We start from the raw sequence: 23,482 nt of genomic DNA, 5'->3' as shown, positions 1-23,482 counted from the left end.
TTCCCTCGTTTCTCCTCTGACTCAGCTGTTTTTGTAGGAAACTCCATCTCTTTGAAGAAGGGGCTGGATCTTTCATTACTCCGCAGCAAGGAGAAAGAAGGAGATGATAGGGGGCTGAATAAGTGGGCCATTGTCTTCACCCCTTCCTTTTATGGACCAGTAGAGGTAATTCTACTGGGCTAATTACAGAGAACGGCTGCAACAGGTGTGGAACTCTGCACCTGGTTTTAAAAAAAAAGGTCTGTGTGTGATTGTACAGATCAGGGTGAAAGTGTGTATGACTTTTTGGCTTTGTCAGACATTTCCTTCCAGACAAATTTAGTCTACAATATTATGTTTTATTGTGGAAGCATAATCTCATTCTGAAAGCACTTAGAAAAATCCAACCTTTCGTTTTAGTAAATTCAAAACGGAAAATCCCATGTTAAGAAATCATTATTTTTCCCCAAAGCAAATGTAGTCCCCTGTGACATTTCCCAAGATTGAAACATACAGAGTAAGGGATCTTGGACCACTCATCTTTGGGCAATATCATTGGATCACCCACATTCCTCTCTTTTCAGCCAATCCCACAGCTCCAGATTTAAGCGTTGGGTCTGAGATGACCACTGATTTGGATTTTGTGTCTGGTAAACTATTTCTTATTGATTTGGTCATATATGCTGGTTCATTGTGCAACTAAATGTTGCAGTTAAGACACATTTCAAGGAGTTAATTACATGCACTATGCAGGAGAAGTAACCCGCAGCATCACATATACCCCAATGTCAAAATAAGATGCTTTTCCACATTTTCATCATTGTTTGTTGAAAACTTGATCGGTTCCACTAAAGTTTATCATACACCACATGGTTAAATTACAAACGTCCCATTCTTTTCTCAAACAGCGAGTTTTGGAGATTTTTTTTTAGCTCCCTTGCCTAGGGTTAGACATTATTTAAAGTTGAAGGATCCTGGTTCATATTCCAGTTTCATGTTTTGATTCTGGTTCCAAATGATTCTTGATTTAGATTCTATTTACAGTAGAGATGGGCTCAAAAAAGTCTACAAGCGTTTAATGAGTTAGATAACCAGAGTTGTTTCTGGATTTAAGAAGTCCCAACTTTTCTCAATTAATTATTTTTTTTTTCACATCATTACTTCCAACTATTATATAATATCAAACATGTACTTGATATTACATGTTATTACTCTTCTTTTTATGTGGGTTCACTTTTGCAAGAGCTTTATCTGATGAAAACACTTTCACTCCTATTATCTGATGCTGCAGGCACCAAAAACATTAAATTAAGCCCCCACTGATGAGCTAACATGGTGCAGAAAAGCAAACAAAGGAGAATAACTTGTAAAGCCTAGTCCAGGTTAGCAGCAGAGACAATATGAAATCATGAACGGCGAGTCTTTTCAACTGACTGGCTAATGCTACCAATTTTCACTTTCAGTTTGTGAAAACTTTCTGATTTTTCTTGATTGTGACTGCAGTCAGGTAGGCTGGCAGGTCCAGCCAGAGGAAGAAGCAAAGGATGACGTTTGGCGCACTGCATCAAAGACAAGCACTCTAATTAATCCTTCACCACAAGGCCGGAGGTACTGTAGCAGGTTGGTCATGTTCCCTCCTTTGTACAAAGTATTCCTGTTGCAAATGCTGAGCCGACTGCTCGGTTGTTTTAGTAAAGAGAAGCCACACTTTCAGCTGATTGTTACATCAGGTGTCGGAATATCAAAACTAGGAATCAAAATTAAAAACTTTGAACAATCCTGGGATTATTAAAGTACTAATCTTGGTTCCAACTGATTTTTGAGACTCGATGCCTGACCGTACCGTCCTCCTGACTGAGTTTGTAGCAAAATAAACTCGAGTCCTTCTCTGGACTTGTAGACTTACATTGAAATATTTACATCTAAATTAAACAGATTCACTTATTGAGATGTCTTTCTAACTTGATGTTGCATGTTTGCTTGTCTTCCTCATGTTTACGAATGGCTAAGAGAAATGGTAGTAGTATACTATCAATTAAAGTTCTTATGTTTTGATTAACTTAAAGTGGAAAGTATTAATAAAAAATGAGAGAAATAATCTTATTTAAAGAAAAAAATCTTAATGTAGGATTTTAATAGTTTGTAATTTTTTTTTCACAACACTGTGCCCAACAGTTTATTTGTCTATAAAACACAGACAACTAAGTGTGTGTGTCGAATGCTTATGGAACCATCCTGGTCACACATTCACACTATAGTGTATCACAACAGAATGGCATACAACAGTCACTGAATTGTACACAAATGTCACACAATCATGGCATGGATCTATACCAAGCTGAACCCCATCTGTGTTTAATTATAGCCACAGACTGGGTCTGCATGACATTACTGGAAAGCTGAAATTAGCACACAAACACACTCTCACTCATACACCACAACGAATCTCAAATGAGAGTGATTACAATCACTTAATTGATAAATCCTAACCAGAGAGATGGCTCTTTACATGATTCACAATCTGTTACCGTGGTTTTTTTTTTTTTTTGGTTTTTCATGTCATCTCGAGAGAGAGAACCGGATACATCAGAGAGATGAAATAAGCCGGGGGTCTCTCTCACGGGATTAGTGTTTTGTTTTTGGGTTTTTTTACCGTAACGGAACTCTTGGAAGCTGACCGGAAGAAAGGAAGTCATCTGGCTGCGCATCAAGAGAGCAGCACAAACACTGGAGTTTTCTTCGACGTCAGAGAGCTTCTGTCTCAAGAGAAAAAAGAAAACTGAGGAATTGTTTTTATTGGACATCTGGCTGACTAGACAGTGAAACTGACTGGATGTTGCAAAACTGTGACAAACAAGCTCAACTTACTCACCGAATGGTGATTTCACCTGGCTGGTGCACATGAGAGCTGGCTGCTCTTTGTGACAAATTAAATGACCTTTTTCTGAAGGTTTTACCTCCGTATCAGACACCAGAAACTGGAAGTCCTTCTTATCAGTGTGTCTCATCAACTGTAAGGGAAATTAAACCTTTCCCGGCTTTTAAATCACAAGGATTTAACCTTTACGACAGCTAACTTTAGGAAAGGTAACTTGTGTGTGGTCATCTTAGTCTCATTTACTTGCCTGAGTCACGACCCAGCGTAAATTGCTACCTTTATTACAGAAAATGAGGCGGTTACTCTGGAGCGGATGATAATGTACTTGTGTCAGCTCCTTAGTCAGGCAGTTCCATACAATCATCATTTAACGTCAAAGGGGAGTGAGTCCTGCATCGCCACCTTGTGGAATGTTTAGGCTTCTTTTTACGGTGTGGGAGCCGAGGAGCATGCCAAGCCCCAGAGGCCCTGCTGTGGGGAACAAAGACCAAACGGAAACTGTAAGTCTCTTAGACCAGAATTCAGCATTTTATTAAAAACAAGTCATTTGAAAGTACGCAGAGAAGCCAAGAAAAAGAGTGAAGTGAAGCCCGACAATTTTTGGATGTTCTCTCCCTGCTTTAAAACTTAATTCCACAAAAACTAAACAAAGACAGGATAACTGATATGTCAAAAATATTAAAAAGGAATAACTGAAATGAAATTAGGATCAGATGAAGTACGACTGCTACGCAATTAAATGCAGAAATCATTTTCGGTTTCTTTCATTCTGGTGATATGTGCTCTTTCAAAGCCGCGTCCTCTGATTTGCGGGGAGCTCGTCCTGATCGAGTCCCCACAGGAAGGTGCGGAGACGCGTGACTTCCTTTTGGAGCTCAGTGCTTGGTATTGGCTGGGAGAGGTCGAGGCGTGGCGTCTCGTTCGGCAGGATGAGAGGAGGGTGGTCTAGAAAGCTCTCAAAGATGTCTAAAAAGAATAAAAGGTATTAGGAATAATTGAGTTGCGGCAGTGTGTTAGCAAAACCTTTTATCCTATTTCGTCATGCCACAACCACACAACCTGGTGTTTCTATAACTTTTTTAAAACAAAGTAACAAATAATTGTGATGTAAAAAAAATATGACATATGCTATATTAAATTACTAAATTAAGAAAAGAGCAATTGTGAAATAAATGAAGTCCTGAAATGAAGGAAGCTGCTAATGACGTAACATGTCATTTAACATGTCAGAACATGACATTTATGTCATTTGGAAATCTAACAACGCACATCACCCTGAACATTTCTTTCCCACCACAAAACATGGTGGTGGCAGCTTCATGCTGTGGAGACTGTTTTTGGAAGAAGCATGTATAACAATGGATGTAGGTAAATACAGAATAATCATGGAAGAAAACCACCTAGAGGGGGGAAAAACATAAAGACTGGTGTAGTGTTCCACCTTGGAAGGTGGACAATAACCCGTAAGACATAATCCAGTACCAAGTTGGAAGGCGTGTTCATATGTTAAAATGGCCCAGTCACAGTCCAGACCTTAATCTAATTGGAAATCTGAAAACTTGAAAATTGGTCAATGTGTAATGTGACAAAAATTTAAGGATGTGAATACTTTTGCAAGTCACTGTCAGAATAGACCTTTAATGGTTTTATGTATTAAGTTGTACCTCCGTTCAGGTCTGTGCCAGGTGGAGGAGCCCAGGATGCAGGCGGAGCTCGGGTCGGTCCCAGCTTGTAATGGGTGAGCAGGTGGTGCAGCTGGGCATGACTTAGCAGTTCATGCTCCTCTTTCAGACTGGTCCAAGAGGACTGGAGGATGAGACGTTAAAGAGCCAGTGTTACACTTAATTAAAGGGCAATATTTTTATTTTGAGATCTATGAGGAGACGCGTACATGCTTCAGTGCTACGAGTGGTGCAGCACTTGTGCCAAACCAGACACTTGCTGGGGCCGATACAAACATGTCTCATTTAGAGTTACAGGAGAAACTACCTGGTCTACAGAGTAGAGAGAGTGAATATAAATCTGTGTTGTGAGCTGTTGGCATGACAATTTGCAAACTCTTGCATGCAAAGCAGAGTTAACAAAATGAAAAAAAATCAAGTTTTCCCCCCAAGCATTTCAAGCAAAAACCAGGATGGTTAATTTGATTTAAAGAAGGGATGAGAAACCAATCTTAAACAGAAAGACCTTCAGTTTTGTTCAATATAGAAGGGGAGATACTTTCAGCTGGCAACCTTCACACTTACTGTAAAGGTAGGGAAAAGTAATGAGTGAGGTAATGAGTGATTGAGTTTCACTGTGCTGTTACGACAGCTTTCTTGCTCACTGTAATCGACCAGGAACAAGAGTCTCAGACGTAGTTTTGTGCAGCTGTTGTTCTGAATGCCGTAATGCCATGAAGTCACTGACCTGAAGGCCTTGTCCTGTTTAGTATTAGTATGAAGGTGAACTTGTTTAGTCATTTAAAACTGGGCTCAGGATGAACAAGGGAACTGATGAGGAAGCAGGAATTTTATGGACTTCGGCTTAAATGGCGATAAGAAGATAATTTTACCTGGATGAGTCGTGTTTTGGGAATACATAGAAAGTTGACCGTGACTGAGAGTTTCTTCATAAACTCTGAGGCTATGTCTCCTAACCCCGCACCCTGCAGCCAATCTAGGACCAAATCCAGATTTGTCCGGATCTGGACCGCTCTGGACCATGAAAACAACCCATCTAGAAAACAAAAAGAGGATGCAGAAGAGGAAAAAATATTTTGACTTTTATTTCCCCACAACAAACCCCCAAAACAGTCGATCCAGTGCTGTCTTACCTCTCTCCAGCAAAGTATTCAGCAAGGAAGTGTTGGTGAAGAAGAAGAGGTAACCAAACGTTTGGGAGGTGAGCGGCGGAGACAGACACGCTTCTCGAGACAGCATCAAGGAGCAGCGATACACTTCCACCAGTCCGGCGACCCTCGGAGGCAAGACGGACACGTCGTCCACAGCTCCCTCTTCTCCTTTATTCTCGTCTCCCTCTGCGCCGTCCTTCTCTTTCTCCTTCTCATCACTGGAAAATGGGTTGGTGTCCAGGAGGGCTGGCAGGAGCGAGTACAGGGTCTTTGTGGACAGGCAAGACAAAACTTTAAGTTATATTGTAGAGAGGTGAAATAAAAAAAAAAAAAAAAATTTTTTTTAATTTGCATTGACGTGTTTTGGCTTTCCATGAGTTCGATATATACATTGTTTTGCACAGTTGTCAGATTGGTTCCTTTCTGCCAATTGATGATATAAAGTAATACTCTACAATCTGATCATATTCTGCTGTAAGGAAATCTGTGTCTGTGACTCCAATAAACGACGTCTACCACTTGAAGACCACTAACATTTAATTGAGTTGGCCGTCTGGCCATAAAGAGATCAGAACCACAATGAATAGAAATTGGGTGTAGTAAAAAAGTCCTTCAAGAATAATAAACAAGACAATTAAATTATAGATAAGTACTTAACTACAAAGGATGTAGAGCAGACCCCGCCTATTTGCGTTTCAGTATTCACTGAATTCTTGTTTGTGGATTTTTCTGTGGAACATGAAGCCGGGACGGATTGGCATCGCACCGCTCCAAAACGAGACATAATTTGGGGTGATTTTACCTTGAGCACAAAGAACTTGTTTAATTTAGATAAATGAGCCATTGTAACACCAGTCTCGTGTAAGTTGGATGTAAAATGCCTCAAATATGTCATTTGTTTTTATTGCAACAAAGAAAACAAATGTGTTAATTTTGTTTGTTTATGTTGCTGTAGACAGCGGGAATTTCAGTGCTGCTGTCTTTTCAATGATTTTGGAGACATGTAAAATTTTTTGCAATGTCCTCATTGTCCCCTATATACTTGTTGTTGGTCTGGTGACACGCCTTCGCTGTGGTATGGTTTTAAGAGTGAAAAGGTTTTTTAGTCACCTTCTCTGGACTGATAGATTCTGATTCATTTCAACTCCTCAGCACACAATGGACATGAAAAACTGGGATGATGGCAGGAAATTCCTAATAGGGCGTTGGACAACAATTTTGGGATATTTTACAGCTGACTCATTCTGCGCAGTAGAATCCTGCAGAAAGATCGTAAAATATAATTTTGCCTTCCACCAAAAGAAAACATACATCTGAAAAGTAGAAAATTCAGCACATGAAGATGTCTACTGGTGTCTAATGTAGTTAGACGTTCTTGGCATTGATCAAAAGGGCTACAAGGCTTGACTTTCAAGATTCAACTTTGGATGGAACATCTGAACATTTTCAACACATTTTCTGGACCAAATAAGGACATGAACTGGCTGGCCTGAAGTTGCCATAAATGAGACATCCGCTATGTCTTTATCGAGCCACTTAGCTGTTTACTTGCAGAGTTTAGATATAAAAGAATGAGGCAAGCTTTATTGTTGTATTTCGATTTACCTTGGTGAGATGATACACACACTGCTGGAAGGTGTGCATTATGACATCATCCAGCTGTGCAAGAGCCTCTGAACAGGTGTCCATGTCGGCTGTCAAAACCGGATCCCCGGGGGCTTTCCAAGAAACAATCAGCAAGAACAATTAGAGGCCGAGCAGCAGCTTTCATTTCTGTGCTGGCTCTTTTGCTAATTTGAACTGTAAAACCCCCCTCAGTAAGTAATTTCCATGTTTTTCAACTCATTGTTACCTTCAAATTCCCACTCTTTCTCCATTGTTTCAACTTTGACCTGGAAGAAGTTAAGGAGCTCTGTGGCATTTGACATCCAGAACATGAGGGGTCGCAAATCAGATGACAGCTGCTGGACATTTGGAGTGTTTATCTCCCCTTCCTGGTCTGGCGAACTGCACAAGACATTTAGGTAATTCCAAAGTTATCTTATTGTGTACATTCTCCGAGCTGACTAAAAATAGACAGAGTTATTTTTACCCAGCTATATTTGAGAAACTGTCCGACTGATGTGTTTTAAAAGGCCTTCATCATGTTAGAAAAATGTCCCAAAGACATAACAGCACCAACACAATCATGTATTATGAAAACAAAAGCAGGAGATCTCTAAACAAAGGAAACATTACGTAGGACAAAAATGTTCTTACTTTTGCGTGGGATGCTTATCCCCAAATTCCTTAATGTTATCCTGCAGAGAGAGTTGAAGAGGCGTCTTAGTGTGTGGTAGAGAGGAATGGGGGGGTTTCAGAGTCTAGCCCTGCAGCCAGGACAATTACGGCACATTTTCCAGCAGCAGGGGAAGTGACATCAGCTCATCCTCGCTACCCAGCAGGCCACAATGGAGGGCATTTGTCTGTCTGCTGGTTTCTCTGTCTGACTGAATGTGGTTGTCTCACTCGTCTTACCTGATGCTTTTCCTGCCAACTTTGTTTGAGTGCTGTCTGGGTCATGGTGTCATGAAACGCTATCCTAAAAAAGTAAATTTGTTCCAAACGGAGATACTCCTAAACATTCGGGGTATTATGAACTTACTTTATCTTTTGTTTTTTTTTTGCTTTTTTCATTTCAAATTACAAAGCAGGTACGTTCTTCTATGGTTGGCAGTCAACTCATTTCTTTTCAAAAATGTAACTACATTATGCAGTTAAACATGAAAACAGTGTCTTAGCACCCATTATTCATAGCTGTTGAACTTTTTCAGGTCTTATAAACTTCAATTTCTTTCAAGATTTGGTGCGATTGACCAACAAAATGTAGCACATTTGCAAAAGCAGGAAGGTTTTGGAGACCAACACCACCGGTATCTCTATCAGAATCACTACGCGAGACAAAAAATTAGGCTGCTGTTTACACATTTAAAATACAAATCCTATACATCTAGAAACAAAGATTTTTGCCCATTACTTTTCAAATGAATTTTTATGAGTTTATGTCCAGGGTCGTCGTCATGCTGGAATGTGAAGGACTACCCCCGCCTCAACTCTTTTGCAATCTCTAAGTGGTTTTCCTGTTCCTGCAGAACACCCCCACAGCAGGATCCTACCGCCGCCATGAGTCACCATATGAATGATGGGCATGATGATTGTTAGTTTTTCTACAAACAGCTCTGGAAAAAATTAGGAGACCACTTAAAATGATCAATTTATTTTATTTATTTTTTTTATAGGTATATGTGGGAGTAAAATGAACTCTGTTATTTTATTGTACGAACTACTGACATCTAGTCTCTGAAATTCCAGGCAAAAATTTAGTATTTATTAGCAGAAAATGAGAAATGGTCAAAATAACGGAAAAGGTGCAGAACTTTCAGACCACAAATAACACAAAGAAAACAAGTTGATTTTCATTTATTAACCAAAATACTGATGTTGTAACTCGGGAAGAGTTCAGAAATCAATATTTGGTAGAATAACAAGTTTTTAATGAGGTCCAATGAACTCTTCATTTTTTCCAGAGCTGTATATAGTTATTTAAATACTTTGTTATTTTGATCTTCTGTGTGTTTGCTGTGTCCCCTACCTGGCTACAAAGATGATTTTTTTGGTTCTCTTTAAGAAAATGATATTGTTTTGAGTAAATTACTACTAGCTCTTCCTCCATATGAGCTGCGGATCTCTGCAGCTCCTCCAGAGTCTCCATGGGCCTCTTACCTGCTTCTCTAATTAATTCCTCCTTCTGGTCGGTTTGTCAGTTTAGATGGATATCCATTTCTTGGTAAGTTTGTAACATTGCCATGCAATGTGTTCCAAATCTTGACATACTGTTTTATTAAATAAAATGAATTATAATATTTTTAGCAACACAAATAAGATAAAATTACACATTGGTGTAATATATTTACTTGTTGGGTGATTTTTGAAAGCAGATATAAAGTTTTTTTCAGGGGTATCAGAATAAAGGGGGCAGACTACAGATAGACGCAGCATTTTTCAGATTTAGGTTTTTAAAAGTATTTTAAAATGTTTCTCTTCCACTTCCCAGTTATGCACTTTTTTGTGTTAGCCACTGAAACCTGCTTAAGTTTGCAGTTTTCATGTGATATCATGAGAAAAGGCTTCAAAGGAGCCAATGCTTTTGCATTCCACTATGGTTCTTCGAATTAAATAGTAGCTTGATGAAATTACACAGATGGATTTTCAACTCCAATGCTTGGTTTATACAAAAGTCTGTTGCTTTTGTTCTTTTTGCTTACCCACACAATTTCTTTAATGAGGTTGGCAGATTTGAGTAATATCTGCGGTGTCAGAGCAGGGTCCAGATGTTTGGAGGCGTGATCGATCATGATGGACAGCAGAAAGGCAGGAGCTAAAGGTCCACCACCAGAGTCTGGAGAGGAGTTTTTGGAAATTATCTCCTGAAAAAAAAAGAAGGAAAAAAAAACCCCATAGATTTTTATGCTTCCAGAGTTTACAACTCGCTCCAAAATTATTAGAAACCCTTGTAAAGATCTAGGCATCAGCCAAAGATATACGGCTGTTATAAAGACTTGGAGACCCCAACATACCCAACCAATGACCTACAGGGTTGTTTTACCCTCCTTAGCATCCACTTCATGTTGTGTGGTGGTAAGATAATCATACATCTTGTTTATTACAGCTCGGTTTAACCACCGCTGTAAAAATGGGCAAGTTAGGACATGTACCCAATTTCCAACATCTTCTTTACTTGAAGCCTGTGTCGACATTATAGCTACTGACAGCTTTAGATATTTTTTATTGATTTTTCTTCCACACCTTTTTCTCGCCCAATGCAGGAGATAGGCACGAGCCCCCTCACAAGCCTGAGTATACGCCATAGATGAATTATGTTTTTTTCTTCAGTTTTTAAAAATTATAAACTGTTTTCTTTGAAATTTAAATGGAAAATGCTGCAATTAATAATTAGTGCCAAACAGTAGGCGGCAACAATATGGACATTAGCTGCATCAAAATTTAAAGGAAGAAGACTCTGAGAATAGCAAAGGCAGCGCTACGTTACGGATTTCAAAGGTTTCTCCAATGCAAAACTGTAGTTGTTTCTTTGACCTGGTTCACCCTTTTCTCTCAGCCATATAATTTCTCCAGATTACAATTTTTGAGCGAGGATAAACTGAAACAGATATAAAATACACCAGAAAATGGCTTCATTGTGCTTTTGGTTTAAAGTAGGAGGCATATCTGCAAAGTTGTCCTCTACATTATTGTTTTTAATAATCTGTGGTTATTCACTACATGGATGTATCTAACTTTAATTTTTTTTTCATTAAAAAAATCAGTTTACATAAATATGAGATTGACAAAATTTCAGTTTTGCAAACTATATGTTGGTGTGGAGAGGACCTCAAATATTAGGCTCCTTTGGTTTTCTATTTTCATGAGTGGCTAAGAGAAATGTGTCTCTCTTTCATGTCACATATACATTTTCAAAACTTCTGAAAGAAAAAAGATACTTGAGTTCCAGTTATTTTTAAAATCATTGGAAATAAATAATAACCACTGGTTTTGTAGAAAAACAAACTATATCTCAAATCGGAATTTCCCTTCCAATTTATAAAAATACTCAATGTAAAGATAAGACTAGTCAAAAATTGTTCACTGTAAAATCTTCTGCAATACACAGGTGGACAAAACAGTTTTTAACCCCTATTTTAGTAACTGATAAGCCGACAATGTTTATTGAAATAACTTGAAACTGCTTATTTCAGTAAAGATTTGCTCATTTAAAATCAGAACAAATTCCAAACAAATTAAAGATGAGCTCCAAGGTCATGGTTCATCATTGCACCTTCAGTTATTGATTGAGTCAAGGTGGACCTCATGGGAGACAACCAAGAAAGTAAACCATAGATAAGTTAGAACTATAGCGCAGGGCAATCTGGGTAAATGCAACCAAAACAAACGTATGAATCTAATGCTAGAGAAATGGCTCACAGTCTTTTACCAAAGACAAAAGAGAAATTCTACAACAGCAAAAATCTGACACCACTCTATTTTTGTTTACATTTCGTGAAGAAGAAACTTGTGCTCTTATGTTCTCCAGAGGTTTTCGTGTAATTTCTCAGTGGTTTCTGGGTCAGTGTCACTACAGGCGAAGGGACAAACAGGTTTGACTAAGGGTTTATATTGACAAAATGCAGCACCACCTGAAAATGTAACAAATGCTGCAACTTTTGTCCCCAATTGAACCGACTCTACCAGACTATCAGGTGAGAGAAAACTTTAAGTTACTTTCTGGGAATGCTTTGCTGCAAATGGCACACAGTGTCTTGAATCTGTTCATTGTACGATAAAATCTTTTCCAAGGATTTTGGAGACAAATCTGCTGCCTAGTGTCAGAAAGTTTGATGTCAGTCATGTAAATTATACATTTTAAATCTTTTTACATGTATTTTCCAGAGGTGCCAATAAGAGTGAAGTATGTTGTTTGCACATCTCACCTGTAACAAGACATCTGCATGACGAGAGTGAAATTTCAGAAGTGCCTCAGTGGAGCCCAGATACTGTCTCAGGGCCTCCTGTCTGTCCACCAGCCCTGAAGGACAGCAGGGGGTGGAGGTGTCCGCCTGCCACGGCAGCGTCAATGCGAGCGGTGGGGCAGGAGTCACACGAGGGTCTCTGTAGAGGAAAAGGAAGTGGTCCCCCAGACCAACCACGTCTCCAGGCTTAAGGACCGTCTCCCTGTACACTGTTACTCCATTGTGAGTGACTGCACCTCCTCTGAAGGGTCGCATCAGAGCTGGGGTGGAAGAAAATAATATTGTGGAACTGGATTTGACCAAACCTTGTGATAATAATGGTTTTATTCTGAATGCTTTATTACTGATGTGTCTTAGGTACCGTGTCCTTTGGGCGTCTCTGGAACAGCAGCGTCTCTCCTGACCAGTAAGTGCCTGACCAAAATATCAGGAGCAGAAAGGAACGTGTCCACCTTCAGGGGTCTCTTCCCTTTCCTCTCTCTCTCTCTGTCCTTCTCTCTCTCCTTCACTGTAGGCTTTCTCCCAAACACGTGTGTAAATCCCGCCATGATGTACAAAACAAAATCCTACACAAAACACACACACAGCGGAGGCTCAGGGAGGTCTGTTATCTGCTGAGAGCCGTAGTTTACATCAGATGTTAAGTTACACAGAAGGCAGTTGATAAAGAGCAAAGTGTGTCACAGGTCGTTATAATAGACACCTGTGTGAGATCATTGTTTGAGGTGGAGTGCACACAGGGGGTTTATTGTGCAGGCTTTTTGTTGTTTTGTGCCGTATTCTAAACAGGAGAAGACTGTAAAGGGATGGAAACCCCGATGGTATGTGGCGATTACAGACATGCAGGTATGAGGTCATGCACCGGGTGTGTGCATGCACGTTCTTCTGCACGGCTCCGCTCCCCCTCATTTACATAAGGGCACATCAGACCACATCGCTGTTCGGTGCATTGCAAAAGTATTCCCACACCCTGGCTTGTTTTCACATTTTGCCATTTCATATCCATAATTTCAGTGCATTTTATCAGATCTCCAATAGCACAGACCAACAAAAATGTGAAGGGGAACAGAAATATTAGAAAGCTTTCAAAAGATTTAGCCAATAAAAATCTGAAAAGTGTGGCTTTTTTATACATTTACTCCGCTTTGATCTAATATCCCTTAATAAAATGTTGTGCAACCAACTGCCTTAAACCTAACTGAGCTGAGGAAGAACAAAAATGTCTTTCGATGTGGAGATCTGGTGGAGACAGACCCCCAAAGGTTTGTACCTGTAATTGCTGCAAAAGGTTAATCTACAAAGAGTTGAACCAATGAGGCTAAATACAAATGTATGCCACATTTCTGACTTATGGAAATAATGTATCCCTTTCCTCCCACTTCACAACTGTGCAGTGTTTGTTTTGGTCATTCACATTAAACAATGTGATAAAATGTGAGAAAGTCTGAATACTTTTGCAAGGCACTGCAGGTATATGCAACTGTAAATTCTTTCTGAGTTGTTCAGGGCATGATATCATCTGCCAGCATGTCTTGCCTTGCTCTGATCATAACCCTGCAGCAAAAGGAAGTAGGGTCGGTCTGTGGGTGGAAGGATAAGGCTCTGTGACATCACTTCCAGGTCGCAATTGGAGTAATGCTTCTCTTCTTCTGCTGGCTGATTTGTCCATCCAACCTTGGCCTCAGCTCTCGATGCTCTGACCTGAGGAAATAGGTGAAGACATGATGGTTAGATACATTGAAAATTAGATAAAAATCTGATTTTATAAAAACAGAACATTTTAAATTAGCACAACACAACAGAATCCTAAAGAGAGAAACCACCTGACCGGATGAAAATAATGCAATAAATCAGAAATAACACATTTCTGGAGAATTAAACTAGTTTTCTGAAGGTTTCTTTAATTGTTTTATTTTTTTAATTTCTGTGTTTTGTTTTGTTTTTCGTTGTTGTTGTTGTTGTTGTTATCCAAAATCTCATCCTGTTTTTCCTATGTTTTGGATGTTGCTGTTTTGTAAATCTCAGAATCACTGCACTTAGAGCTCCAAATGAGCACATTCAGTCCCGACTGCATTGCCCTCATTACCTCTCCAGGCTGCGGGTTGATCATGCTCACAATGTTCTTCCTGTCCTGCGCTCCTCCACCGTTGTTGGGCCGGTTCCCTGTACCACGGGACTCGTTGCTGACGTGGTTGCCCTGTCGCCGGCGCAAGCTCAGGTTCATGTCGCTGATGCTCCTGCGGAGCTCAGTGTTCCTCCCACGGTGACCTCGCTCAGCCTCCTCCAGCCCACCGCCAGACGACATCCGGCTCCGCCGCCAGCGCACACCTGCTACCCCAAATATAATCACATCATTTATCAGGTTAACCACAGTGTCCTGCATTAAGAGGTACAGCTCACTGTACATGAAGAGACAAACCTTGGTGGCTCTCCCCCTCCCTCTCCCGGTCCTTCTCCCTTTCTCTTTCCTCTCTTTCATAGTCTTCCTTCCTATAAATTTCAAAGCGTCGCTCGAATCCATCCTTGGGCCGCCACATGTCCACCAACATCAAGGGACATTCCCATGGGGCAACACCTCTCCGGCACTCTGTCTCCCATTTGATAGCGCCATCTGGTTGCTGGACAGGCTTTCCAATGACATCACACAACAGGAAGTCTTCAGGGCTGTGCTTCTGGATAACTAGAGGATCATACAAGAAGGAAAGAAGACAAAACAAAGAGCAGTCATGCTTCTGTGGGACTGCTGGTTTTGTTTATAATGATTTGGAAAATCCAGATCTCATTTTCAAGAGGGACCCAGGCAAAAATCTGCAACACAAAGTTAGGGATATCTGTTGCACTGTTTTATTTAGGGGTATCATACTAAAAGGGGGACTGAATGCGAACGCTCACCAAACTTTGCAGATCTTTATTTGTGAAAGATTTCTGAAAAATATGCATTGTTTTTCCTGATATTTTTTAATTACGGGCTACTCAGCGTCTTTCGGATAAAGCTCCAATACAATGTGTTGAATTTTGTGGTAATAAAGTGAACAAAAAAAGTTCAAGCTATTGCAAGGCATTGTGTATCAAGTAATTGACGACTGGTTGCAATTTGCTAAGCTATGAAGGGATCTCAGCAGAGGTACACATGAGGGATCCCATACCTGCATCTTCTGTCTCCTCCCTTTCTCTTTCAGTGTATCGAGTGATGACCTGAGCGATGAGCTGCCTGGATGTGGAGTGAATGTTGGCCAGCAAGGAGCGATAGTTCGCTCCACTGGCAAAAGCATCCCCATAGATCTTGATCAAGCCAGGGGCCGAGGAGGAGGCGACGGGCAAGTAGTGGTGGGCTGATGGGGCGACAGAGGAAGCCCAAAGCTCTCTCTCCCTCTCCCCCACGGCCCGGTCTCGGTCGCTATTTGAGCGCCCCCGCAGGAAGAGCTGAGAAATACGCTTTGTCCGAGACTGGGGGCCAGCGGGCCGGGGCCTGAGGAAGGCCGGAGAAGGAGAAGGGGATGGAGAAGGGGAAGCCAGCGAGGGGGTGGAGTTGGAAAGGGAAGAGGACGGAGCAGAGGGGGCCTCGTGGAGCGAGGCTGCGTCAGAGCTGGTAGTCGACCTGGAGACAAAAGAGCGAGGGGGAGGAGAGAGAGGAAGAGACGAGTCAGCTGTGAATTATAATTGAAAAACAACCAGGACTAAAATAAAAGAGGGGAAGCAAACAGGGCTGACAGGATATAATGACAGTGGAAGTAAGATAAGATGACATCAACACACAGGCTGGGCCTTCAACAATTCTTATCAGACTCTGGATCCTACCCTGATGATAACTGGCAGTGATGTCCTGTAAAAAGCACACAATGAGGAAATTGAAGATAGCAAAAAAAAAAAAGTTTAAACTGACTTGACGGAGATGGCGCTGGGCCAACGGCGTCCCAGTTTGGCAAAATGTTTCCTGGGAGAGTTGATCCACAATCCGACTGGGAAATGAAGCTTTCTGAAGCGAGGACTGCCAGACCCCTCCATCTGACCCCCCCCCCAAAAAAAAAACACAGGACGCATATGTCATTCAGACAGATAAACATTTCTATTATTCCTTTTCTACATTCAGTCCATCTATGTCAATGATGCCAGGACAGAATACAATATAACAATGGAATGATGTCATCGTCAAAACAATACAAACAGGATACCTGCAGCAGGTTGTCAACATGGTGCAAACAAACTAAAAGAAATCATCCCCACTTCCCCTTTTGCCATAAAAAAAGCCCCTGGAAATCGTAGAGTGTGAGTTTCCCATTCTCAAACAGGAAGTGTGTTTTGTAGGACTCAGGTCCAGCTGTCGCAGAGACCGGGAAAATCCCACTCCAAAGGTCACTGCCCCTACGTTTCTTGGGAAACCTCAGCGATTAAATCCTAATTGTAGGTGAAAAAGCAAAACAGAAGACACCTGCTTCCTTGTTCTCTACAATCAAATTTTGGGGTTGAAGACAATCATTAAGCCTTTGTTGAAAAACCATAATAATCTCTGACTCCTCACATCCTGACACAGAAATCCACACCTCGAATCTTTTCTTTTCAGTCTGCAGGGGGAGACCATGGCTGACAGTGCCCTAAAGTAGGCTGAGAAAATTAAAGCCCCTGGAAATCGTAGAGTGTGAGTTTCCCATTCTCAAACAGGTTTTTGTTTAGTTACGAATAAACTTACCCACTTTCACTTTGGTGAAACAAGATATGATTATCGTTATCCACCCAAAGATATATAAGCAGCTCAAAGAAGTCCAATAACGGTGCTCGTTTCCTTCTCCTCTCCACAAAGATCCATTTTTGAAAGGCCTCAGCCCGACACACTCACTACAGTATGAACGTGTTTCTATTTAAAATAACCTAAAAAGAACTTTTAGAAAGTTTTTCTTTCTAAGTGGAAAATTTCTGCTGCCTCCCTCTCTGTGGTTCTCAGCCGCTCTGGGTCTATAGATAGAGTAACGGGCCTATTGTTCCAAGTGACAGAATTTCCTTCCTTTGCTTTGGACAACACCTATATCCTGGCTGAGAGAGAAAGAAAGGGAAAGATTGGTAGAAAGAGTGGGAAGGGCGGATTTACATGTGCATATTAAAGTTTAAAGCGTTTTATATTTGAACGTATAGGCACATGAAGATATTAGTTTCTTATAGAAGCAGCCACTTTTTCAAATGCTTAATAAAAATCTAAATATTTTAATCAATCCCAAATATATGTGCAATGTAAATCCAGCAGAGTGAAGTGAATTATAATGAGGAAAGCAATCCAAATCCAACCCAAAACACACAGACATGGAGTTTGTGTGATGTTTTGCTGGAAAGAGGATGAAGGAAGCACATGCAGTGACAGGAAGCGTGATGTAGACACCTGTGATCTTTGGCCTAGTCTTCAACAGGAAGATGCTGATGGAAAGGGAAAGGCCACTGTCCTTGTGTTTCAACTCATGTGCTCTCATGTTCACATTGCTAAACCATATTTGGTAAAACAAATAATTGTGGAATGTCTCATTCTAAGTACCTTGTGAAAGAATTCACACCCCTTTAACTTTTTATTTATTTTTTTACCACAAACATCAGCATATTTTGTTATGATTTTACATATAAAGGTGCATACTTGTGAAGCAGAAGGAAAATGATATGTACTTTTATCAGTAAGCAAAGTTCCATTGGGTTTATTTTAAGTTTCAATATACTGTAGATCCAAATGTTATGTGGAGGATTCAGAGGTCAGAGAACATTTGTGAACAAACACAATCATGAAGACCAAGAAAAACAGCAGACAGGTAAGGAAGAAAGCTGCAGAGAGGTTAAAGGCAGGATTTCAAGTACTGACCATCTCACAGAGCCCTGTTCACCCATCATTACGTACTGGAAAGATATGGAACAGCTGTAACGACACATGACCGCTCACCTCAGTTTGAGGGCCAGCGAGAAAAGCAGCCAAGAGACCTGTGGTGCTTTTTTCTGCTTTTTAATTAGCAAAACCAGTTTCTTAAATTTTCACATTTTTGGGCTATTTTGTCTTAGTCTTTCACCTGAAGTCCCAATAAAACCCTATTTATTTGACATTTGAATGTAGCTAATTTATGTTGACTTAGTCAGGATTGTCTGTAGTAAAACTACTGTAAATGTAATGTAGGAATAAGAATGACACTTACTTACCTAAAAAAGAGAGAAACTTCTGCTTGGAGGTTGCATGTTTCCCCATGCCTGCAACGGTTTCTCTGGTTTCTCCAATGTAGATCAGAAGATGATTCTAAACTGAATATGAGCATGAATATTTGTTTGATCAACATTGATTTTAGATACACACAAACTCTTCTTGTAGTTAGACTATAAGTAATTTCTCATTACTATTAATAACAAATAGACTAATATACCTAGTGTTAAACAGAAGAGATGTGAAGCCAGGTCAATGATACATTAAATTTTTACTGTAATGAAGCTGAGTGGCAGTCAATCGTCATTTTATGAAACAAGACTGTTTGTTTACAACCTTTTTGTTACCATTGTGCCATTTGGAGATCAAGTTAAGATACAGTAATCACCATACACTGTCATCGGGAGTACTTTACCCTGCTCTAACTGATACATTATCTGATTGATTAGTTTCAAAGGTTTTAAATAATAATAAAAACAGATTGTGAAAAGTGTTATTTCTGCTTAAAATGTGCTATTTTGTAATTATCTTATATGAATTCGTTTTAGATTATTTATTAGTCTTTAGAATGCCGGAATTTGCACGTACGTTTACATTTCTGAGAAAATCTAATAAGGCATCAGTATCCCTTATTTTAACCAAATATCTCTTTACTCTTACTTAAGTAATTTCTTAGATGGCATGTGTTTACTTTTACTTGACTAAAGAAAATGCCTTGGTGTAATACTTACATTTTTCTGCCCACCTCCGTTAACAACTGCGATTAATTTCAGTTGAGCACAGCGTGTTGATTGACTCCTATAGTGCCCCCATGTACTCCCAGAATCCTTTGCGGAACTGGACCTCTTTCCCGTGAGGACAAAACGAGCAATACCTCAAGGTTAGCTGCAATTAACTACGAGAATTACGGGTTTCCTTAAACCACCTGCTCGACTAGCATTTATTGGTTCATAGTCGAAAGCGTAGATTATAATCTGCCGTTCTCTGAATGTGTGTTAACAATGAAAGCTATGTAGCTCAAGTCCTCAATCCGTTAGCTTATAGCTAGCAAGGGGTAACTGTAACGACTTTGTCAAGAAAAGCTGTCGGACTTATTTAACATAAGCAGCCAACTACCAGCTAGCCTTCTAGTTTGCAAAGTCTTTTCGATAAATCTCAACAGCTCTTAATACATAAGCTAACAAAAGCGAGAGTGATTAATATAAAATTAGCACGGGTAAGCTAAAGGTCAGCTTAGCCAACTTGAAATATTATGTTTTATAATTTAACCAAACGATAAATTTGACTGTCCTGACATTCTTCCAGTTTCATACACACGCTGCAAGTGTTGTTTATTGAAACTTTCCCTTGTTTTCAGCATCTGTTTGACAGCTTCCTAGAGCCGACAAACATGGCCGAGACTATGGATGAGAAGATTAAAAACTACAGAACGGCTCCCTTTGACGCCAGATTCCCCAACACAAACCAGACCCGCAACTGCTTCCAGAACTACCTGGGTAAGGACATCCCCATATTCCGACTAGACACATGAAAGTGTAACGTATTCCTCATAACTCCTGTCAAACATGAGCTGAAGTTAAAAAAAGGGTACTATAAAGGTCATTAACCAACCGCATGATATTAACTCTGCTGCTTATGGGGTTTCAGTTTAAACTAGAAATGATACAAAATCAGTTGGATTGGTCAATTTAAACATGTATGTATTAAAAGATAAGCATTCAACATCATCCCAGTTTTATAGGATGGATTTGTCAAAAAAATGTTAAAAAATTGTCTGCCTCTCTGCCACACAGGGATTTCACTTTAAATCTATTCACAATGTGTTCATTTTAGGCCTAGGAAAATCTGAAATATCTCCAAACCCTTTATACTTTAACTCTTTTTGTTGTTATAAACAAAGAAGTTAGTGCTGTTGTAGTTTGTTTCTAAAATACAACTCAGTATTACAGGAAAATGTTGTGTTCATACATTTATTACGCCATTTAATTTCTGAAATATTCACAAATGTTTGCAGCAAAAATATAACACTGACAACTGAGATCACAATTCTGATTATTTCAGCATTTGTACTTCAGTTTTTCCTTATTAATTTTTGTTCATTTTGAAATAATCAAAGGTGTGACATCAGTGCTTTCAAGCATTAAATATTACAGTTAGTATAAAAACAGAAGATTTGATCATTTTCGTACCAGCTCCTCTTAGTAAAGTGTAAACGATAAAATATCCTTCACCTGTTATCACGAACATCAGCATATTGCAAGTCTGACTGTGAGTTGTATTACCAAGGATTTTCATTCTTTGATCTGTGAGTTTCTTGTGAAATAATAAAAGTCCAACCTCTGGATTATTTTGTGCTGCAGATTTTCACCGATGCAACAAGGCCCTGTCAGCCAAAGGCCAGGATGTGTCTCCCTGTCAGTGGTACCAGAGGGTTTATAAGAGCCTCTGTCCAATGGGCTGGGTGAGTATTTGTATTGACAGTAATAAATTAATATGTTTTATTTAAAGTAACTTTCAAAACACTTGAGGACACTGCACATACAAGATAAAAGCAACAGCAAACCAACAAACTATCAGCAGCTTCTGCTAATCAAACATTACAGAGAATATTCAAGTTTAAAAAGATGAGTTTTGAGGCAGTTTATAAGCTCAATGTGACGGATATCGGGTGGCAGCTGACTTTTTTTTTATGCCTATGAAGCTTTATTTGTATTTCATACTATTGATTTGATAATTGCAATGCCAAATAAACATGCAAAATATAGATTCAGCCATACTTAGTGTTGCCATGTATTTGCCATGGACAGAATTGTTAACTAAAAGCAGCTGCTATGCAGAGTCTCTGGTTTTGTTTCTTACCTAGATCTCTTGTAACACCTTCTCTAGGTGGCTAAGTGGGACGAGCAGAGAGAAAATGGAAATTTTCCTGGAAAGATCTGAAGTCAGAAGCTTCTTTCCGGTTGTGAGGTTGTTACTCAAACCCTTACCTCTGTAGGATGCCTGAAGACATCTCCATCACATCTATCATTTTGTCATCAGTGCAACTAATTTAAACTGTAAACACGCACAGCTGTTACCATGTGAAGGTTGAATTTTTCTCCCTTTGTAATCTTTCATATTGTATTATTGATTCTATAGATTCAGAGTAATAATCACATTGTTACAAAGTTTAAGAAATGTGTTTAGTTGTAGCTTTCTGCCAGGCACAGTAAACAACATTTCCAGCATATGTTCATTCTGGTGGAAATGCTACAAATTTCTTTCCCTTTGTAGTTGTTACTTTAACCCAGGTTGCAAAATATTTCATCACAGAATCAGATAAAATCATCTGGGAACTCACAGTTCATTACTAATAGGACTACCTCGGACATTGTGTTCACATGTGTAATTTGGTCAGATTGAGAATTCATTGAGTTTTAAAACATTTGTAAAATAAAAATAAATGTTTCAACTCCTGCTGATCTTGTTGACTGATTTTTCTCCAGCCATGGTAGCTTCCAGGTTACTCTAAAAAAAAACTGATTTTGTCTTCATAGTTGCAGTTCTGGTGGCCTGGAAGCCATAAAAAAAATCTAAAAATAAAAAGGTTATTTCTGTGTCGAAAATCTTTGGAGCCTTGTCTGTTAAAGACAATTTCACCAGATGAAATCAAGACTGTTGCGGGTCTTGGAGATGTTTTTTGTTTTTCTATTTTGAATTACTATCGGTCATTGTGACCGGAAATAAAACCATATTTCTTAATATGATAAGCATGGCATATCAGTGTAGGTTAAAAACGCTTAATGAAAAAAATAAATAAATAAAAAATCCAAGAGTGGTTGTAGTTTCCCCTGCTGGCCGCACAGTGGCGCCCTGAGATCAGTTAGAAAGGAGCAAATGAACGTTAGACAAAAATGGAACTGAAGAAAAGTACGTGGTCAAATAAGGCACAACAAACAACCACGTTCATTTAACATTTCCAACTATTGCAATCAATGACTTGTTCATTTCCACTAGAAAGCCAAAGCAGTGGGAAGCCTTTAATTGCTTTTCAAACAGAAATAAATTTCTCTTGTTTAGCTTCTGAAAATTGAGATAAAAACCTCTAGCTCCCAGTGTTAATATTTTGACCTGTAATGTGGTTTGAATAGCTGTTTTTAAACGTTTAAAATAGCAGAATAAGCATTCTTGATGGGTATAATATCACAACTTGGGAAATACCTTTATTTTTCAATAACTTGAATCACAGCTGCACACAGATTAACAAACATGTTGCTGATTGCTTCATGCAGATTAATGTAACAACCAGATTTATTCAAGTCTGGAATCTACAGCCAGTATGTTGTATCAGAAGGAGCTGTGTGGAAATGCAAACTATTAACCCATGCCAATTAAACAGGGAACGCTTCAGCTAAAACATAAATATATAAAACACCATTCCATTCTCTTAACTTGTTAATCCATGGTTAAACCATATGTTTATGCTGGTAAAATAGGCATCACTCATGGGTCTTCTGGCTGACAACAGAATGAAGGTTTCTCTGTTTGCAGAGTCTAAATGAGTAAAGTTGTGTGTTAGCCATTTCCTTCATTGTGAGTCAGATGTAGATGACAAAACTATTCTGGTAAAACAATTGTTTCCAATCTCCATGGGAGTATTTAGTCGTTGAAAGGTCAGGATCAAATTGTATCTGCTGTAGATACGGTGCATCTGGAAAGTATTCAGAGTGCTCCACTTTTTGCTTATTTTGTTATGTTGCAGCCTTATTCCAAATAATATTAGATTAATCTCTTTTTTTTCAGAATTCTACATGCAAATATCACATTGTGACAAAGGAGAAAAAATGTTTTGAGTGTTGAGTAGGAATCCAAAATAAAATCACATTTACATAAGTACAACATTTTCTTATACTTTGTTACTGGAACTAAAAATTGAGTTATTTCCATCCATTGTCCTTAAGATGTTTCTAACTTGCATTTAACCTGAAGTCAAAGCAATTGCCTTGAATCGCAAATCTTGGGAGTGATACAGAAAAAAATTGTTCTGCTTTGAAGGTGACGATGAGCTCAGTGACCTCCATTATTGG

At 39.4% G+C, this 23,482-nt stretch overlaps 2 protein-coding genes across 8 annotated transcripts; one reads left to right on the top strand and one right to left on the bottom strand.

The window, feature by feature from the left end:
- Nucleotides 1–3,362: 3,362 nt before the first annotated feature.
- On the bottom strand, nt 3,363–19,258 carry rasip1 (Ras interacting protein 1). Of its 6 annotated transcripts, none has more exons than XM_044115783.1 (18): nt 19,148–19,258; nt 18,419–18,517; nt 18,090–18,143; nt 16,140–16,261; nt 15,403–15,854; nt 14,676–14,936; nt 14,343–14,587; nt 13,793–13,957; nt 12,618–12,822; nt 12,218–12,516; nt 9,995–10,156; nt 7,950–7,990; nt 7,543–7,697; nt 7,296–7,408; nt 5,673–5,958; nt 5,412–5,575; nt 4,522–4,663; nt 3,363–3,823 (listed from the first exon to the last, which is right to left on the bottom strand). In XM_044115783.1, the coding sequence occupies exons 3-18, from the start codon at nt 18,090–18,092 to the stop codon at nt 3,645–3,647; spliced, it is 2,994 nt and encodes a 997-aa protein (XP_043971718.1). In that variant the 5' UTR covers nt 18,093–18,143; nt 18,419–18,517; nt 19,148–19,258; the 3' UTR covers nt 3,363–3,644. The 6 variants fall into 6 exon arrangements, with proteins under 6 accessions (XP_043971718.1, XP_043971719.1, XP_043971722.1 ...); XM_044115784.1 differs by having other exon boundaries at nt 14,343–14,584; XM_044115787.1 differs by lacking the exon at nt 18,090–18,143.
- Nucleotides 19,208–21,872, top strand: LOC122830476 (cytochrome c oxidase subunit 6B1). Of its 2 annotated transcripts, none has more exons than XM_044115790.1 (4): nt 19,208–19,296; nt 19,774–19,912; nt 20,777–20,877; nt 21,303–21,872. In XM_044115790.1, the coding sequence occupies exons 2-4, from the start codon at nt 19,807–19,809 to the stop codon at nt 21,354–21,356; spliced, it is 261 nt and encodes an 86-aa protein (XP_043971725.1). In that variant the 5' UTR covers nt 19,208–19,296; nt 19,774–19,806; the 3' UTR covers nt 21,357–21,872. The 2 variants fall into 2 exon arrangements, with proteins under 2 accessions (XP_043971725.1, XP_043971726.1); XM_044115791.1 differs by having other exon boundaries at nt 19,294–19,632.
- Nucleotides 21,873–23,482: the final 1,610 nt, after the last annotated feature.

The sequence above is a fragment of the Gambusia affinis genome, linkage group LG05 (genome assembly GCF_019740435.1).
Source record: "Gambusia affinis linkage group LG05, SWU_Gaff_1.0, whole genome shotgun sequence".
Lineage (NCBI taxonomy): Eukaryota > Metazoa > Chordata > Actinopteri > Cyprinodontiformes > Poeciliidae > Gambusia > Gambusia affinis.
This window is presented reverse-complemented; position numbering and strand designations above follow the sequence as displayed.

Coding starts and splice junctions, on each gene's coding strand:
- LOC122830476 (XM_044115790.1), top strand. CDS start 19,807: ATGGCCGAGACTATGGATGAGAAGATTAAAAACTACAGAACGGCTCCC. Junction 19,913..20,776: donor CTGCTTCCAGAACTACCTGG/GTAAGGACATCC, acceptor TTTGTGCTGCAG/ATTTTCACCGATGCAACAAG. Junction 20,878..21,302: donor GCCTCTGTCCAATGGGCTGG/GTGAGTATTTGT, acceptor CACCTTCTCTAG/GTGGCTAAGTGGGACGAGCA.
- rasip1 (XM_044115783.1), bottom strand. Junction 10,157..12,217: donor ATGCAGATGTCTTGTTACAG/GTGAGATGTGCA, acceptor TTTTTTTTTCAG/GAGATAATTTCCAAAAACTC. Junction 5,959..7,295: donor GTGTGTATCATCTCACCAAG/GTAAATCGAAAT, acceptor CTGTCCACAAAG/ACCCTGTACTCGCTCCTGCC.